General features: G+C 43.0%; 1 protein-coding gene across 1 annotated transcript in view; it reads left to right on the forward strand.

The window, feature by feature from the left end:
* The first annotated feature begins 748 nt into the window (after window positions 1–748).
* LOC141778548 (ubiquitin-conjugating enzyme E2 E2) overlaps window positions 749–20,848 on the forward strand; it is a 30,523-nt gene continuing 10,423 nt past the window's right edge. The window contains exons 1-3 of the mRNA XM_074652885.1: window positions 749–916; window positions 3,589–3,772; window positions 5,316–5,366. Of these exons, the coding sequence (XP_074508986.1) occupies window positions 3,597–3,772; window positions 5,316–5,366 (227 nt within the window). The 5' untranslated portion in view covers window positions 749–916; window positions 3,589–3,596. The remainder of the gene's footprint in view (window positions 917–3,588; window positions 3,773–5,315; window positions 5,367–20,848) is intronic.

Consider the following 20,848-nt stretch of genomic DNA (forward strand, 5'->3'; position numbering starts at 1 on the left):
ACTGCTGAGGTGCTGTTAAAGGGACTGTTTGTAAGAATCAGAAATGCTTGTTAACAGCGACACATGTGGCCGTTAGGTCAACGAAAGTCAGCGTCGGGCTCGCGCTTGTGCTCGCTTTACAAAGACATGAGCGAGCATCGTTCAAAACAGTGAGGCGACACACGTCAGCTAAAACCACAATATCACTCTATATTTCAGCTGCTTGGCAGTAATGTTAGCTGACCAGACGAAGGTCTCTCCATGAATCAGTGCTGATCCCATTGTTGGCTTTTTTCCTGCTTCTGCCTCCAGGGCTGAAGCAGGAAAAGCGGGTCGGTGAGAAACGCTCCGCAGCGAGAAACGTTATCGTCTCCCGACTGCGCCCGCATGGAGACACCAGCACCCGGTCGGAGATGATAACGTTTCTCGCTGCGGAGATCCGTCTCTTCAGAAGACACGGAAAAAAACTCATATGCGCGGGCGAGCAATATGCGAGTGCGCATTGGATCCCGACCCGGTAGATTTATACGTGTAAGAAGTTACAGTCCCTTTAACAGTACAGTTTCTGTCTACACCCCCTGCATTCACACAGGACCAAACAATGTTACAAGTAACAGGTCCAACATGTTTTATTATATTATAGTATTTTAATTAATTAGTCAGTCTATAATAAACACCATGGTCTCGTGCTAGGCTACCTCTCTTTACCAATGCAGCGCACGTGCTCGAGCCAGTGCGCGCAGGCCTCGGGAGCGCGCGTGGAGGCGGTCCGGTGCTGCCTCCAGTTAAAGAGCTGGTAGGACGCGGGAGCGCGCAGCAGCACGGCCGCTGAGAGAGAGACAGAGAGACAGAGAGAGAGAGAGGAGATATTACTTTCTGTCGGTACCTTGTTGGATTACGACGCAGGAATTTGCAGTATCGACGGCCAACCTGCCAGGTAACAAAACATTTAGCACATTTAACCGCCGCTCGGTACAGACAGACGAGAAAAGTCAGTAAATGTCCCGAGAAAAGTGTCGTTTTTAACCAGTGAAGAAGAAGGAGGAGGGAGGTGGTGGATGTGTGGGACGAGCCTCCCTTTGTGCCGAGGAAGGGTCACAATGTGGACACTCAACAAACGGAGAGGATCCGCACATTTCACCTCCAACCGCCCAACTGCCGCTCCGCCGACCAACCGCTCCTCTAACCGTCCTCCATCAGCCAACGGCCGTCCGAATCAGCCAACGGTCGTCCGTCGGCCGTTGGCTGATTCGGACTCGTCCGGGCAGAAACGCCTTCTTCTTCTTCTTCTTCTTCTTCTTCTCTGCGTATTTCCAATGACTTTAAAACACCGAGGCCTTTTATTAAATACCCCTCAGCGGTAATGTAACGTTACTTTACCGTCTCCTTCGGCCTTGTAACGTCAGCTAGCTCCCCGGTAATGTTTACTCGGTTTCACTCCCAACGGTTGTTGACCCCTATTGTGTTTTTCCATCCCCACAAATGTTGACCTACCAAACAATTCAAGTGATGTATTTAAATTCCCCCGGGGGGGAAGGAAGGCGAGCTGTCCTCCACTTCACTTCATCATGTTGATTAACTTCTCTTACATGTCACCTATAGCTTATATATATATATATATCTGTCTGGGTTTATATTACATTTCTCAAGTAACAACATTATCTATTATAGCCATGTCTTTTGTCGTCTTCATTATCTAGTTGTCCTTTCTGATCTGTCACCGTTGGTTACTTTCTCACTAAATCAATAAGAGTTATTTTATCCATCTGTTTGGACTAGCAGGATGTCACGATACAGGAAATCTAGTAGTCGATATCGATACCGGGGAATTTCCAAGATTCTCGATACCACAATTCGATACCACGGTAAAAAAAAACACAAAACGACAACAATAAATCCCATGTAATTCAACACGCACTCTTTTATTAAAGGGACTGTTTGTAAGAATCAGAAATGCTTGTTAACAGCGACACCTGTGGCCGTTAAGTCAACGAAAGCGATTTTCGTTGATTTAGCGTTTACTCAAGCTTGATCGCTCTAAATAAAGAACGAGCAGCGCTAGCCCCGCCGCTCACCGTCCTCCATCAGCCCCAACTGTCCGTCGGCTGTTTCGGACACGTCTGGGCATAAACGCCTTCTTCTTCTTCTCTGCGTGTTTCCAATGACTTTAAAACATTGAGGCCTTTTATAAAATACCCCTTAGCGGTAATGTAACGCACACTACTTTCCACCTACCTCCTCCTCCTCCTCGGCCTTGTAACGTCAGCTACCTCCCGGTAATGTTTACCCGGTTTCACTCCCACCGCCATCGGTTGTTGACCCCTATTGTATTTTTCATCCCCACAAATGTTGACCTACCAGACAATTCCCAGCCCCCACCCACGGGAGGAGGAAGGCGAGCTGTCGGCACACTTCACTTCATCATGTTGATTAACTTCTTACATATCACCTATAGCTTACATATCTGTCTGGGTTTATATTACATTTCAAAGTAACAACATTATCTAGTATAGCCGTGTCTTTTTGTCGTCTGTAAAGAGGGGCATGAATTAATTCATTATCTAGTGTCTTTTCTGACCCTAACGTTAATGAGGTAATCGCCACAAGGTGGATGGTGTGCACGGAGCAGCGGCGCCAGGTAGACCCCCGCAGCGAAAGCGCTACAGGCGAGGCCAAACACACCACCACCAGACAGTACAGATCAGAGTCAGCGCTCTGCACATGTTGACCGTCATCTTTTCTTGTAAAATGTCCGGTGTAATCGGTAACACCGGTGTTCTCACAAGTTTATTAACCGGTGGGAAATGACCGTTACAGGCATCGTACAGTACCTTCGGTACTGCAGAAAAAGAGTACCGTCACTTTTTAGAATTTTTGCATCGACTTGGTACCGCAGTATCGGTTCTCGTGACATCCCTAGTTTGGACCCCATTCCAGTATTTGTTTAAAGAAAAGGGGCTGACACAGAGCAGCAATAATGCGCTCTGTTTTTATAAATGTAGGCCAGTAAAGCTGCTCACATAAAGTCCTCCAAACAATTAGCCTGTAATATACAACCCCTAATAGATCATTAGGTGAAAGGCTTATTATATTCCTTTTAACAAGGGACCCATACATACTGTAATTCACAGCACTAGACTTTGACAAATGTCTTTTCATCAGCTCGCACTTTGCACATCCCTGCCCTGCTTTCACTCTCATCCAGCTGTACATTAGATTAAATTAAACCAATCTTAACTACGGCTTCCCTCAAATCTACCCAGTTTCCTGAAGCAATTTGACATATCCTCTGGGGCTGTCCTCAAACTAAGAAATTCTTAGTCAATTAACACACTAATTGATTTAATTGACAGATCTGTGAAACTTGAGTTTCTCCACAAAAAACTTTAAATCTTGTGTTTACCATGAGATGTGCTCATAAATTTCTTGGAAATAAGCCATTCAGCATGGAAAAAAGCATAAAAAACAACTAATGGACTACAGAAATCTTAGACTAAAACAACAAATAACAGGGGGCAGCCCTAAAATCATCTTTATTGCCCCTCTGCGAGTGGAAACTCTCTTCGCCGTGCTCACAGGTTGTGGTTTGTGTGTGACATTGCTTTCCAGGGCCCACGATGTCCAGTGAAGTGCAGAGACCGGACGACAGCCCCAGCACCAGCGGGGGAAGCTCAGATATTGAACAAAGGGAATCGGTACCGCCTGAACATGAGCGGGAGCAAGCGCAGCCCAAAAAGAAGGAGACCAAGATTTCGAGTAAAACCGCTGCTAAACTTTCAACTAGTGCCAAGAGGTAAGAAGAAAGAAGCTGGCTCTGGAGAGCGGCATTTACACAGGGATTGTTTGTTAAACTAAAGGCCTCTCTGCTCGTGCCCCGAGGGTGTGAAGCATATATAAAAAGACTATAGTCCCAAAGGCATTGTCATTTCAAACAACCAGTGTGACACTAAACCCACAAAAAAGGAGGTAACTCGCACAGCTCGGCACTGTCATTCGAAAGAGATATTCCCATTCCAGCCTGTTTTGTTTGAAAAGATGTGCCTCATGCTCCGCAGCACTCTTGTCTCTCCTACACCGCCAACACTACCTCCACCGGTCTTCGCACTTATTCCCAAAAAAAGACAGGCGATGACAGAGTTATTATGCAACCGGTTGAACGAAGGGTTGGCTGAGGCCGCTGCTGAGTCTTTTTATAACAGCGACCCATGTTACCAACATCTCCCTTTTGTACGTCGTCTATGCTTCACTTAAAAAGCAAGTCTCCATGAGGGCCTTCAGCGCAACAAGGGGCTGGAACACATCGAGGCTTCACTGTTGTCTGAAGCACCGTGTTTATATCAACGCAAGCTTAGCAGCAGCGTGTGCACTCCGTTGCCCTTCACAGTCTGAATCATCATTTTGCACGGTTATCTGAAACCCTCACAGCAGTCGTGTTCATCCTCATGCTTGATGTTCCTTTTTCATTTTGTTTATGCACCACAGGCTAATGACGACAATGAGAGAGATAACACAACACCAAAACTTTTATATTCTATTCATGCTGGTATGATAAACTTTAAGCTTTACTTAATTTATGCCCTTAATGTAGACAGCAAATTAAGTTACAGCCTGCTTGGTGATGTTTGGAATATATGAGATGCCAACCAGGTCTCACGGGAAGGCATATAAATACCATGAACATTTCGCAATTAGGTTTAGGCAAGAAAACCCAGACCAATCGCATGAAACGGTGTACAAAATGCCAGGATAATGTGCAAGGCATTTAGTATGCAATAAGTACACCTTTCTTGATTCTGACGTACGCCTTTCTTTTGTACGTTATGTATCCTGTACTGACTGCAATGGCATATGTGTATAAATGCTACGGTAAGAGTTAGTGACGTAGTATAAAAAGCGAGAAATACCACTTATGGTGGGCGGGTGGGAAGGTCGATGGGTCCGACAAACACTGGACTTTTAACCAGGAGACCCATGTTCGAGACCGTTCTTGACCGGTGTTTTGTTTTGTAAGTTACGTTAGTGACATTTGTCACGTGATGAATGTCATGTGTTTTTTGTTGATGTTTATGACGCGTTTTATTTAGTTTACTTACTTATTGCGCATTATCGTGGCATTTATACGCCTTTTCGTGCGATCGGACTGGAGATGCCCTCAGCAGCTCTGTCAGTGTTGGATGCTGTGTTGCTGGTCCACATGTTTGAAGGTGTGATTAAAAGCAACATTTACCTCATCACGAGCTCCAAACACTGACCTCATCCCTTCAGCTTTTATTATCCTCTGGACATTTGCCCTCCCAACATAGATTTTTAATAATAAAATCCTTCTCTTCTTCCAGGATCCAGAAAGAGCTTGCAGAAATAACACTAGACCCACCTCCAAACTGCAGGTAAGAAGATGTTATCTTTTCAAAGCGTTTCTCTAATGATTCATAAGCCTGTACGTACTGCTGCTCTAGCTGTAAAGGATTCAGACGGCAGAAACGCGCTTCTTTCAAGGCTTCTTGTCTCGTAAAAAGGAAAGGCCACGCTGCAGTGCACTCGCTTTTGTCTCCGTTCCCATAATGCTGTTGTTTGTGTTTTGTTTGAGATGGTAATCTCAGGTGAATTAGAGAGACTCTAGCCTATTCTGGCATTGTTGTCGCTGCTGCATAATGCACACTACAACCTCTGTTGAAAGCCTTTTAGATCACAGTATTATGGTTGCGCTGAAATGGTGGAAAATGAGCAGCAGTGTGACTTTAAAAGCTGTTTCGATTCTCGTGTGGTTCCCCTCCCCACCCACCCCCCTCGCTCTGCTGGGGATTTACCACAGACAATGGTTATTGTGTGCTGCTGCCGCGGCTCTCAGCCCTTTGAGGAAGAGATATGGTCGCGAGCGAGTGGCACGCCACATGTGCATCAGTCCTCTCTAGACATGACAAAATGCATGGGATGTAGTAGCGCAGGAGCCCGCTTTTATAAACTTAAATAATACTAAGTGATTTAGTTTATTACAGCGCAGTAATTACTCCCTGAATCAGCGCTCCACTGCAAATTAAGAGAGAAAATGGAGGCCGGTCCTCGCAAGATTGAGGACACTTGTGGGAGATGCGGGTGCGTTCCGAGCAGTTTGGATTGGCTGCATTCGTTCACAGGCACCTGCTTAAAATGATTAAGGAAAACAGCTTCGTATGACTCATCTGGCGATTTGGAATTACTTCACCCTAGACGGCCTTGTTTATTGCATGAATTAATCACCCCTGCTGGGTCTCATCAGAACCCCACCATCATTAACGATAAACATTGAGCTAACCTTTTCATTCAAGCTCACAGCCCAGTTTTGTTATTGTACTGGAGGCTAAAAGAGATGTTGTTTTCCTCGAGGACCCTAATCTATTTCAAACCCCCACCTCCCCCCCACAAAAAAACTAGGTTGGCTCACATGGAGGATTTAGCTGGGGGACACGAGTAAGTCATTTGAAAGTAAAATAATCGCTAGCGGAAATTTCACAGTCATCGTCTTAGTGGGGAACTAGTTGCCTGGGAAACAATTAAGCTTCTTCAAGATAATCCTTTTCGGAGTGTGTGTTCCCTTTCTGTGCACTCCAAAATGATACCAAAATCTAATAATGTGTTTTTCTGTGATGCACCCAAATAGATTAGCCCTCTGTTAACAATGACAGGGGGAAGCAGGGGGGGGGGGGGTCAGATGCATCAAACATTCAATTTCTCACAGCACCGTTTACATTCTCGCATGAACGAGTGAGCACTGGCGGCGGAGCCAGTGTCGTCATTTGTATGCCACACGTTCCTCGCTCCCGGCCAGGTTAGCCTGAAAGGTTATTCATTTCTTTCCCTGCGACAAATGGAGTCACAGACTGTTGGGCCCCTTCAGGAAGCAGACAGAGAGTTGTGTTAAAGAGATTCACTTCAGCACATTTCAACAAACGCTGCGCTGGGGGGGTTGGTTGATGTATGTCGTCTCATCTGTATCTCGGCTGAGGAGGAGCCCCTCAGTCTCTCTCGCCACTTTGTCGTGGTCAGAGAGAATTCGCCGTCCTCATCACGTTAGTTAAAATCTACTTAAAGTCTCTTTGGTATCACGTATCTCTTCAGTATCACCTTCGGGGCTGTTTGTGCAAAATGGAGAGCTCTCTGCTTCGTGTCTTTCGGTGTAGATGTGTGCTGAGAGACAGAATTTACCATTTAACGCCTTGGAAGTGTCTAATTTAGTGAAACATCTGTGGCAGGAGGTTCCCATTTGATAAGTCTAATAAAACGCCCACCCTTTTTCTTCCAGCAGCAGTCTAAGGTTACCCTCAGCTGCATTTGAAATCACAAACCGCTACAATAACTCGTCTGTGTTGATAAATCACACGCTGATGTTTCCTTGCTTTCTGTGGCTATGAAGAGTTTGTAATATTAATGCTTAAATTGTTTTAAAAAATCCATTTCCATACAGTGTGACTGAAAACTGTCATAGCTTTAGTGCTATGTCACTACTTGGAAAACGCACGCAAGTATTTAAATTTGTTGCCAAGCTTTATCTCACTCTCGGCATTGTGACAGCTCGCTTGTCACCTTGGCAGTTGTCATGCATCAAACGAACGGGAACATGCTGAAGCCCAAGAGGATTTGACATGGCAATTATTCTCACTGTCATACACTTCCAAGTACATTGTACAGGCAGCTTGTGCTTTTACACCTATTGATACAAATGAAGCAGCGTCTGAAAGGAGCAGTGTTTTCCTTAGGGATGTCACGGTGAGGAAATTGTTCCCACCGGTTTATAAACTTGTGACAACACTGGTGTAGATTACACCGGACATTTTACAAGAAAAGATGACGGTCAATAAATGCAGGGTGCTTACTTCAACGTTGGATTGGCGGTGTGTCTGGCCTCCCCGGTCGAGCTTTCGCTGCGGGGTTGCAGGTTTCCACCCGGCGCCCCGCACACTGGCAGCCCCATCCTCTGCACGGCGATCGCCTCATTAACGTTAAGGTTCCCTTATAGCATTGGGTTTAAATCCGAAATACTGCCAAATAGGCGCTTTCGCTTTTCTCTTTGACACCAAATCCTCCGCCATCGTCTTGTCTGTCATCTCTCTCTCGTCCCATGTGTGTGAAATCTGACTCCTGCCACTCTTATTGGGACTCCGTACGGAGCAGACACTTTCACTTTAGTTTGTAGCGTCCGTCGTCCGACTATGTATTGATAACACAACGCTTATGCGCGAAAATGAACTAAATGGGTTTTTATTTATGCTAGTCGCGGTAGTCGGTGTTACCGGTGTTACACGGTGGTCGGGCACACACTGATTACATTATGAACCCACTGCCGTTTTGCTTTTTTTTTACAGAAATAAAACCCATTTAACTTAGTTCATTTTGCTGTACCATGGTAGGTACCAATGGATTCCTTAGGTTTTCTAGTCTCATGTGATACCAGTATCTTCACTTTAGCTTTTTAAAACTGATCCACGTAAAAATGAATGGTCGCATATAAAAGCGAGTTGAAAGTTGAGTTGGTGGTTGTGAATACCTAGAAAATTCCCCTAATAGCTTTTTTTGCTCACTTTTACTGGTTTTTTTTCCAGTCCATCCGCTGTGGAAAAGTTTTTCATTGAATGCCTGACATTAGGGCTGCAACTATTATTTTCACAATCAAGAGCCGTCCTAAAAATGCCTGTTTTGTCCAACCAACAGTCCAAAACTCAAAGATATTAAATACCGTGCCATAAAACACAGCAAAAGCAGATAATCCTCACAATTTGAGAAGCTGAAACCAATGAATTTTTGACATTTTTGCTAGATTAAATGACTTAAATGATTATGAAAATAGTCCAGCTTTAGCTGATTTGGTTCAAATGTTATATCTTTCCAACACCACAGGAACAATGGTGGCGATTCTTAAACTGAAATAATCATTCTGCTTTATCTCACATACCCGCCTGAATCACATTCCATCTCCCACATCTGATATTCTCTTGTCATAAAAATACTCCTCGCTGCTTCTCACTTCATATTTCCATACTTATCACTTCCATCTTGTGCATTTGCATTGCCGCTGTTGTATCGCAGGAATAGTTTTAGCTGCAGTTGTTATTGCGGTGCTGCGACTGTTGTGACTTGTTACTATTCCTTCCATGTAGTGTTGATCCACCGACGCCAACATTTCAAGCAGGTATCCAAACAAAGACACCTTGACATTGTTAGAATAACTGCTGCTGGTGTTGTACCTTGCAGTTCTGGACCACGGTGCCGTTTGATCTGTTTATCTTCTTCTCACAGATGGCCAAACAGATACTTTCATTACAGCTACAATGGAGTGATGGCAGAACAATGTTCAGCTGCCTAAAACATAATAGTACGTGTCAGGTTTTGGTGTCAACTCATCCGGATTCAAAGATTCAGTTTTTTTAAAGCTGCTATTGTTCACTGACATTCAGCAATCACAGGAGAATAATCCGTTGCAGAAGAGGCAGAGACACCAATTTCTCATCCCGAGGCAGCTCAAATAGATTAAATGCAACGCAGCCACAACCCATGGTGCATTTTGAGTAACAAGTTCACCCCCCCTCCTCTGTCAGGTTGTCACAAGTCATTCTGGGAAATGTAAGAAACCGCTAACTGAAGTGGAAGTAGATAAGGTTGAGGGAGAGTTGAAACGTCAAGAAAAGTCATTTACAATCCTTAATTAGAGAATAGCTCCTGTAGGGCTTTGGACATTACACACTGAGAACACTTTAACAGTGTATAGATAAATATACAGAATTGGATCTTTATTTAAGACAACGGATTATTCGTTAAGCCCCACCCCCCCTTAGTCAAGGCCTTTGCACACCAAGTCCGTGTTTTTCGTCATGTTTAAAAATAAATACGACCTCATGTTGCGTCAATCACGTTTACACTCAGACTCTGAAACTTCAGAATCAGAATCATATTTATTCGCCAAGTACATACATACAAAGAATTTGACTCCAATTTTATATATATATATATATATATACACCAATGACCAACAATAACAAATAAGAAATAAAATGTCTAAATATTCTATAAGTTGTTGACAATACTAATAGTGCAAAGAAATAAATACTGAATGGATATACATGAGCTGGATGATTATATACAGTATGTACATGTAAAGACGTCTATATAACTATTAAAGGAAGAGGTTTGATTTTCTGCTATTTTCACTTTTTTTCTGTTAGAATGCAAAAGAGGGTTGTTTAACTACTTAAAATGGCATCTGATAAGATGATTCACTCGATTCACTTCGTCTCCCAGCACAAAGCCCTTTAGGACAAACAAATTAAAGGATACAGAGATGTCGATTTTAAAGATGGATTTCTGGCAGGTGATTGCAGAACAGCTTGGAATCAGGGATGATTGCAAAACAAAGGATGCAGGAAAGATTTGAAAGTTGTGATTGTGCTCTAGGCAGCTAAACGATATAGCTTCTTGCTAATGTCATTCATTCATTAGCGCAGTTTGGGACTAGCGCTATCCATTTTTGTTTCGTATTTTGAATTTTCGGACGGATTTAAAAAACGCATACGAAAGATACGGACTTGGTGTGTAAAGGTCTTTATTGTTGCTACGCCTGTCAAGCATGTCGTCCTTGCACGGCACAAAGCTGTTTACATTGATGACATTGGCAGATTTACCACTCGAAATTCATAGTTATGTTTTAAGCAATGGGTCCTTGATTACAGACAAAAGTTGCATCTCGTCTCTAGTTGGCGACCGTCAATTTCTGCCAGCTGAAATGACGGTCACTGGCAGATATTACCAGCTGTAGATAGCTAACTAATTAAGCCAACGTTAGCTGCGTGAGTTGTTTGAAAACGCTGTCTCCATGACTGACTTTAATGTTTCCAGCTGACTCTTTTTAAAACGAGAGTCTTGCTTATGGTGTTTTGCATTGTTGTAGGGGTGCGACTAACGTTCATTTTCATTGTTGATTAATCTGTTGATTATTTTCTCGATTAATCGATTAGTTGTTTGGTCTATAAATGGTCAGAAAATGGTGAAACATGTCGATCAGGGTTTCCCAAAGCCCAAGATGACATCTTTAAATGTGTTGTTTTGTCCACAACTCAAAGATATTCAGTTTACCGTCATAGAGTAAATAAGCCAGAAAATATTCACATTTAAGAATCATGAATCAGAGAACATTGTTGCATCAGCATTGTTCTTGTTTTGCAATGCAGAGCTAGTTAGTTTTTGTATTATACGTAATAAAAATAAGATATCTTACACTTGAAATCCAAAGCTTGACAGGCCTTTTTACGATTGCTACGCTATAATTGGACAATCACTATTCGGGGGAGGGGTGTAGCAAACTGTCAATCCTTTGTATTGTCTGTCTCTTGATTAGAGCTTCAGCTGACCTCAAATGTCACTCCTCCTTTAGTACAGCTGTAATATATGGCTGGTCCTTGAAACAAATAGCCTTCTTTGGTCCTTGAATTTTCCTGGTGTGATGTAATGCCCCCATGATGCCCAAAACAGAGCTGTCAGTCCCTGATGACAGCATGCAAGCTGCGGGAAACGGTCTTTTCACGAAACACACACCCACAGCTGGTCACTGCATCTCATGCTCGCTGGCTTAAAGCCTTGACATGAATATGCATCTCCATCATCATCAAGTCTCACCAAGAAATGAGGCTCTCGTTATCGTAGGTTCTGACCTCTAATTCTCTCCTCGCTGATGGAATCATCTTCGTGTCTGTGATCGCTGCATATTAGTTTGTGCCATGCCCCTGGGGGATTATGTGCCAGAGACACACCCAGCATCATTTTTCACAGCGTTACCATTAAGCACAGCAGGGAGGGTTATCAATATTCATGAGGGGGCGGAGGGATGAAGACCGGAGGCAGGGGGGGGGGGGCGGTGAGCTGCAGGACTACCTCCTGGCTGGTCGAGCTGATCACCGTATTGTGCATGAATTATTGTGGGTGGGATCTTTTGCAATGTGATGTCAATTTGCAGCAAGCAAATGCTTTAAAATGACGGCTTCTTTGACCTTGGATGAATCCGTCCTAATCGATGTGTTGTTCCATAATCGCCACCTTCATAAATATTGATGAATTATAGGCACCCATCTGTGTCTGACGCTGGCGCGTTCCTGACCTTTCAGTGAAGGTCTTGTCCATCGACTGCAACAGCTAAGAACCTTCATGAAGGCACCCCTGAAGAATCAGAATCGCTTTGTTCACCAAGCAGAATAAATGAAAAGGGGTCTTCTTGGAGACGTTTGTGTTAAAGCATATCTAACAGTTTGCATTGGCACAAGGCGGGGTCAGAGACTGACGAGGAAGTGTGGGAAAAATCAATCTTCAAAGTTGATGAAATGCTTACAATAAATAAAGAATGAGCGAGCAAATACTAAAACTAAAACTGAACATTGAAGGAGTGAAAGTTGGTTGAAAATAGAGAGGGGTAAAACTAAGGGCTCTTAGTTTGCAGCAATGGAAGAGAGTGCAAATAAACAGTTTGAAGTACTATGATTTTATAACAGCAACAGTAAATGTATTATATCTTAGATAACTAAAATTTCTCTCAAAGAGGACCATAAGACAGGAAGAAATATGCTATCTGGAAAATAAAACATCTTGGCTAAAGATAAATAAAGATGTTTTATAGCTGGTACAGCAGCAGAAGGATATTGTAGCGTACAGATGGACAGTGCCAGACTGGTTTCTGCTGATTTGTTACTGCCACCATTCTCCTTGTGCACCTATGAAACATCTGCTGAACATAATTTCCCTCCCTAGCAAACCAATCTGCCCTCATCGTTTTTCTCCTCACACAAAGTTTTTTGAGTGGAAAAGAAATAAATTTGCTCCTAATAGAACGACGGCAGCGTTGCGCTCTCCCTCTGACTCCGGCCTGAGTTTAATTCATCCTTAATGTTTTCCACTGCGGCACTTGTTTGACAGCGAACACGGCCTGCCTTGATTCATGCGCGTCATTGAATTCTCAATATCCTCATTTGTGAGGTAGCTTTCTGGCAAACATTTGTCCAGAACGTTATTAATGGGTTCGCGGGGGGAAGCCGAGCATGAGGCACGGCGTGCGGTGGACATTTTGTGGTGGAGTGTTGCCATTACACCGCCGGTTCCACAGAAGCAGCTCAGGTCATTGAGGGTGACTGAATCTGACATGAAAGCAAACAGAAGAATCTTTTGGCAAGCGAACACATAACTCCCAAGTAAACAGTTCGCATGAGATCCCATTACTCCTGTGAGATCTCCAAACCTGATAGATTCTCCCCCCTGAAGTCACAAATCACAGCTCCTGCCAAGACGCTTTAAAGTGTCTTAATGACATATTTGCAGTCCGTGGGACGAAATGTTAACACTCTTAACATCATGTTGCAAATGAATAATAACCAGTGAATAACATCCCAAAGGAATGCCCTTTTCTTTGTGCTGATTTGTTTAACCCGCAGCTTAAAAATCGTGTTACATTTCTCTACCTGCAAACCTCAGGGCTAATATGGTGTCAGGGGAATAGACCAACGGAGGATCAGGCTCCACAGCAGATCTGGCAGCTCAGCTTGTTCTGATCACTGACCTTTCGGTAATAAGTCCGTTCCCTCGGCCACCGGGCCAAATGGCTGCCCAGAGTGCTTTTGTGGAGCGAGGCTGAAGAGAGTCTCTAATTATGGCTGAATAGACTTCGGTGCAGGGCTGTGAAATTAAAAATATTAACATCGTACTCTTGACTAATTTGGTTTATAAATTGCAAGAGGCTGCAGTTTTGTCTCGGAGGCAGATCTGTTTTTTAGGCGGTTTCCTTTCCTGAAGCAGTGAATCCCTGGACTGCACACCAATTTGCATGTCAGCACAAATTCTTACACAAGAACTTGTTTTATTCAAGCAAAGCAAATGTTTATAATTACCCCTCGACAAGAAGCTCTTTTATGTTCAGAAATGATTGAGAAAAAGCTACCGTCCACATACATTGTGATTAATATCACACACACAATGTTTTTATCTTAAATTGCACAACTTTGGTTTGAGGGTCATGAGCTCCTCGTTTATGCAACTAAAGCTTTTTCTTTTACTATTAGATGTTGTCATCCTTCACCCTGGGTGCACACTACGGCAATGCTTTGTGGGCTCAGTGATATTTTTATGACTCATGATGTGCTGTTTCCTTTATGCACAAGCCTGTGTGTTATGGTAATGATATATGCTCTGCATTATTCATGTTTTAGCCAGAGGCAAACATTTTGCACTGCATCAGACGCCGGCTGCATGTAGCAGCTCAGATGCGGAGAAGAAAAAACGCTTACCGCACCAAAATCTCTCCTCAGAAGCATCTTGCTGAATCAAAAAGGAAAGGCTCAGGAAAATAAACAGATCCCCTGCTTTATTTACAGGCTTTGTTAATGTGACTTTAAAACCTTAGTGGGAACAAACTTCCTGAGTGAAAGGCCAGTTCTTCAAACCTCTCTTTAGAAGTGTAGCTACTTCCTCAATTCAATACTGACTGCTGTTTGGATTGATTCAGCCCAGCATGCGAGGTTGCCCTCCTGTGTGAATAAAATTGTGCTGTTCCCTCCGACTTGGAAAGCATGCAACCACCTACGCAACCATTTCCCCTGTTGCTGGATAAACCGTCCGGTCAGTAATTGCAGTATTCTTTGTACACATGAACAATAAAAGGCTTGATTAAAAAACAAACCATGTCATTTGAGACAATAAAGAGAAGAGAACAGAGGAAGGAGGTGTCACCTCGGCCGTTGAGCTGCACAGTAATTGGTCTTGGGGCTCTTTCACGGTCGGGGGGAAAGAAGATTGCTTCATTAAAGTTCCTCTTCTGATAACCGCCGCAGCCACACACTGATAGAAAAGAAGATCTTAACTGAATGACGGCGCCATTAGGAAAAAAAGTGCCCGTGGGGAACGAAGTGGAATGGCGAATAATGCAGATAATGGCTTTATTTGTGCATGGCGGTATTCACAAGCTCCAAAACATACTGATTCACATTCAATTACTGGTTTACTTTCCTGTTTTATTTATCAGCCCCTCGGTGCAGTTCTGGGCTCAGACAGCTATTTACCTGCTCGCTGTGTGTGCGTGTGACAGGCTGCTTTGGGAACACACTGGTGTTGTGCTCGCTGTGTGTAGTGTTTTCACACCAGTAACATGTTTGCATGATTTGTTTTCTGACCCTTTTATGTTGTTATGTTGTAAGTGATATTCAAGCTATCTGATCTTTTATATGTAAGTTAATCTTAGAGTATCAAACACCCTCTTTAGACTTGAAAGGCGGCTGTAAAAAGTGTGTAGTTTCTTTCAAGGAGCAGCTGTGGTCAGCTTGAATTCCAATAGGGATCAGTTTTTATGGTGGTAAAATCCCACTCCTGCAACACTACGCCATAGTCCATTCATACGCTCAGTATGTTCCCACTACAGTCATATTTTCACAGAAATATGACTAAATAGACTGCTTTCAACTAGGTGCATCTGTTACAGCAGGTGATATTTGTCATAGGAACTAAATTCACCCAAACATTCTCGTGTTTATGACATCAACATCAGCTGCAAAGCACGGTGGCTAAAACATTTCTTTGAAAGGGCGTTAATGTTTCTCGACAGTTTTCTGAGAACAGAGGCTTTACTTTGTGGTTTCCTTTATTAGGCCAGAAATGTCACAATTACCCACGAGCACCAGAACTCCTCACATGCCTGTGAGTTACACGGTTAGTTTAATAGACCTGGACAATGAGTAACAAATGATCATCCTCCACATGCGTACAGTCTGGCACCAGGGGTTGCGTTAGACATTCTCAGACAGGGTCGTAAAAATTCTGTCACAATCTATTATTACCAGTCATTTTTATTTCAGGATTTTTATGATAATAAGACATATTCAATAGCATTTCAATTTCATTCATTCATTTACATTTTTGATCATTAATATACAGAACAGGCTTATAGATTATGCATTTATAAGGGCATGGAGAGAAAAGATGAACAGACACACCGATCCGTGCGGTCACTTTTCAGGTAGGGCTGTGACGATACATCTATCTCCCGATTTTGATACTGTCATGATAAGGAGAGTGACGGCTGGCTTGACCGCACGTTACCGCAATACGATAACGTTTCCTGTCCATGACAGAGTTGGCATGAATGCACCTGAATCTCGTTTCATTTTAGAACTTGAAACTTGAAACCAAGTTTCATGAGCCAGACAGGCTCATTTGCATAAAGGACTGTTCCCCGCCTTTCCATTTTGAAAGAACAATGGTCAATGAGGAAACTCCAACACTCGGCCGACCAATCGTGTCACTCAGTCAGTGACAGACTTTTGCGTTTGTAGGGCTGGCCCTCTGCGGTCCAACCAAAAATTCAGTCAATGATGGAAAGTATTCGGTTAACGCAACCTCTGTCTGGCCCTAACAAGACTGATCTTTGAAGTCTTAACAGTGTACTCTTTGGAGTTTTGTTTTTTTTGACAGACGACTGTATATTGTTTGTTGATTGATTGATTTTATTAGACAATTTCATTATAAAAAAAACGCCAGCTCAGCCAGGGCAGTGAGCGCTTTCATAAAAGGAAAAGTCACAATAAAGCCCTGAGGCTTATTTCCAAATGTCTAAATGAAAGTTTCTGTTAGACTCTATTACCACCGCACACACTCATTTTAGGCACACAAGACTGTTTGTTCCTGCTGGGTTTGGCTCTGGCATTCTTTAACTGTGGTTGTTTTCAGTTTTGTCTTTGATCTTAGTTTATTCTGGTGTGTCATTGCAATCTGCTCTGGTGCTCTGGATTCCCAAAACTAAATAAGTTTGGATCGAAGATGTACAGTAGTTTAACAATGTTCTCTTCTCAATCTTTTTTTTCCTCCCTGTAAATATGATCACAGTCGATGAATTCACCTGTGAGTGGCACAGGCCTATCTCATGACTACATCTCTTTCATCAACTTAACCCGAGCCCTGGAGTCTGTGGGGAATTGGCTCTGGGTGACAAGATAGGTTAGCAATTTTGCGGAGATTAGCTCAGCTCTCATGGCGCAAGATAACGGTTATCTTTTGCATTGGCACCAATCTGCAGATTGCCCTGTCGATGAAATAAGGCAATGTGGATGATTAAATGGGCACCCTGGTCTCACATAGCACACTGTATCATGAGGCGGAAAGGTCATTCAATATATATGGAAATTATTACTGCTGTCTGTGATTATGGGGCACAGCTTGGATAGTCTTCAGGAACTGAGAATGAAAGGTAAAAAAAAAATGGCGAAGTAGGTCCGTGTTAAAGTGTTTCTTTATATTTGAAAAAGAACTAACTGTTTTATTAATCCTTCTTCTCTGAAAGCTGTCTCAGTGCAGTCTTTGGGTTTCAAAGTGTCCAATCTTTCTCAGCCTTGTGTGCACTGATGAGTGTTTGTTGAAGTGAAGCACTGAGCAAGGTCAGCGTGGGATGCAGATACTCGCTCCCTCACTGGTTCCACAAACAAACGCTACTTTATGACTGAATCCTGGTGACAATACAAGCTGGTGCTGATGCTACATTTAGCGAAGGATCTGGGCTGTTGTTTCTAGGGATGCACCATCGATTGGCAGCTAATAGAACCATGTAGCCCGTTGTGGAATTTCTTTTGTGTGAGTGAAGAACACATAGAAAGAAAATTGCAATTTGTCACAACTGCAAGTCCAAAATAAGCCGTGGAGGAACAACCTTAGAAACATTTGGAACAACTAACTTAATCAGAAACTTATTATATTGTAATTCATTCCCATGATGCTGCTCAGAGCAATCACAGTGACCGCCTCGTCTGCTGATAGCACAGAGCGAAAGAGCTAACGTTTAGGGAGGGCGCATTGACTTGCATTATGACACGTTAAAGTTCTACTCAGTAAAACAAGAGTATTGGGCGAAGATCGATTGCAACGCTATTATGATGTGTTCAAATATAACCTTGTAAAATGTATTTTTTGGCGAAAAACTTGAATAGATGCAGTTGTTTGAAGGATATGTTTTTGCAGCAATATGAAATGGATATTAGAGAGAGAAATATGACCTGCTTAACTTCCTAACACTAGCTCTAAGCAGCTTATAACATATAATTAAACTACTCATGCCAAGATTTGTTTTAATCAAAGCAAATATTTAAATAAAAATGCAATCATTTATTTCCTAATCATTTGAATTGTGTTTTTATACATATAGACACATTTAGATATTTTATTTACACTGACTTCAAAACGGTTGAAAATCATTTCCCGTGACGGTTCCAGGACAGTGGTGAAAGAAAGTAGAAAAACCCAAATCTGAATCAGCAGGTCAGACTTTTAAAAAATGGAAATCTGCCAATAAAATTGTAATTGGTGCATCTCTAGATATTTCTATTAGAATAAGAATAATCCCAAAAAAAGAAGATGAACTCTAAGGAAAAAACATTAAAGAAAGAGATCAGTGTGAATCTGTGGTTAAACACTATTTTTGTGCTCCGTCGTGGAAGAAGCAGCCCAGCTGTCAAAGTGGGTTCCTACATGAGTGTAATCTCTGAGGACAGGGCAGTGGCAAGACTCTCACGGACACCCGCACCCTAATGTATCCCAGACCCCTGAAACAAATGACCCAAATACTCACTGAATCAAGGCATTTGGCTGACAGTGCACTGCAGACATACTCCTACTTACACAGAGGTTGGTATTAGTGCAGCCTCCAACAAAGCCCATAAGAAGCACTGTTACACCAGTTAACGTCATGTATTTAGATCTGTCTGCTTGAAGAGAAGATTGTTTTTCCGTAGAGAGAGAAAAAAAGACAGGAGTGACACGGATATTTATCTGACTGTCGCTCTCAGTTTCAGGGCTTTGTGTTAGATTATCGTGTGTTTGTTCTTCTTAACGCCTCCATTGACTTCACATTGATTGATTTTTTTTCAATGAGGACTTTGCAGCCGTGCATGACAACACAGAACCCTGAAGAGATGTTGAAGTTGCTCTTGCAGAATTCAAATTCATATAATGACTCGATTACCCAATGATTACTGTGAATTTAATATGTCAGTTGCAGAGCGTAATATTCTGCACGGCTATTAACCCGGGGTCAAGGAATCAGCGGCTATTTAACTCCTGTCATTAAGCGTGCATTAATTAAAGCCCGGCGAATGGGATATAACTGACGAATCTGCAGATTGACTCAACTCGAGCTTCTTGCGATGTCCACGCCGCTCACCTCTCCCAAAACGAATGGCCAAGCGAGAGACTGTCAGATCCTGAATGAGCTGGCCCTCAACCAGCTGCAACAAAGCGCCGCAGGAACGCCCGAGCCGGTGGGGGGAGGAGGTCTCCAAGCAACAGCCAGCGGTGGCATGCACATTCAGCTATTGACTTAGCCTTTATCCACAGCCCTTGTGTGGTTGTCAGATCCCCTACAGCAATCTCGCTGCTGAGCGAGGACCTCTGCCATGCCCGCTCATCTCTATCTTTCCATCATGTCTAAGTTATTATCACGGCTACAAACTCATCAGCCTCCAAAGGAAGTGAGCATCTGCTTCTATTGGAGATGTTTGGAAATGGAGAAGTCGGCTGTCTCTTTCAACGTGGTGTCAGGTGAAGCTTTTGAATAGTCTAGCGGTAATGGAAGTGTTACCTTGAGGTGTGTGTGGCTCAGAAGTGTAAGCGCAGAGGGGAGATTGCCTTGAGCAAGGAAAATAAGCTGTCTATGTGGTTCTGTCAACAGCAGGAAATGTAGAAGGTAATGTTTGGAGAGTTGGGGAGGGATCATAACAAGTTCAGTTGATATTTCTATCAGTCACGATCACGCTGCCTAATTACAAGCCAAACAGGATTTTCTTGAAATGAACTGGTTTGTGCAACGCGTCGCCCGACCACATCTGAAGTGTTAGCTGATCTTAACGGCTCATTTAGATATGGAGATAAAGGTGCAGACTTTTTGACAATCTTTCCTCTAAGGCATTCACAGTGTGGCACTTATTTGTGGATACAAAAATGCCAGAAGTGATTTTGTGAAGAATGAAAAAAAGAGCTTGAGAGAGAAGTTTAACCCCTGCCTACTTTCTCACCTCCACATACCTGGTCGATCAATGCCTGCAGTGAGGGTGTGCTTGTTTTTTTAAGCATACTGATGTCTTAATAGTACAGTGTGTAGGATTAGGCGGCATCTAGTGATGTAGTTGCGGATTGCAACCAACTGAGTAACCCTCCGCTCACTCCTGCCTTTCCAGGACTGCAGTAATTGTGAGCCACCGAGTGCAAAACCCGTTGTAACGCCGTTCACCTCGCTTAGAGGTCATCCTTACTACAATAACGGTACTTTAGGAGCAATGGAAGGCTGCCATGTTGAGATCAGTTGAGGAAATACCAAGCACCGCCCACCAGCCGGAGCAAACTTTCTCATTTCACAGCTAAACAGTACATAACAAGATGTTTCTGAAAACATTTGAGGAGAGAAATAGGCATTACAGTAACAGAATATTGATTAATATTTGATCAGCGCGGCCTAGTTTGACCGTTTTGATAGGAGTTTGCGATTGATTGACAGCTGCCTCCGTTGAATGAACAGCCAATAGGAACGCTCTCTCTCTCTCTGAAATGACCTGTGGTTGACCAAAGTCTCCTGTCACGGGCAAGGGTTTTTTTAAAGCCTGAAAACAGAGCCATGAGGAGGTGCAGAAATCCAGTTATTTCTCAGAACACTTGAATTACAATATGCTGAAAGGTTATTATGGATTTTTGCCCAATGATGCCAAAAACATTCTGCCTACTGCCGCTTTAATTGACCTTTGGGATCTCAGTCTCTAAAGAATCAAGTTGTTTTTCATGTGCTTTTTATTCAGATTTGTTTATTTGTAATCACATGAAAATTAGTCACATCTGTGGCTCT

The sequence above is a fragment of the Sebastes fasciatus genome, chromosome 12 (genome assembly GCF_043250625.1).
Source record: "Sebastes fasciatus isolate fSebFas1 chromosome 12, fSebFas1.pri, whole genome shotgun sequence".
NCBI lineage: Eukaryota > Metazoa > Chordata > Actinopteri > Perciformes > Sebastidae > Sebastes > Sebastes fasciatus.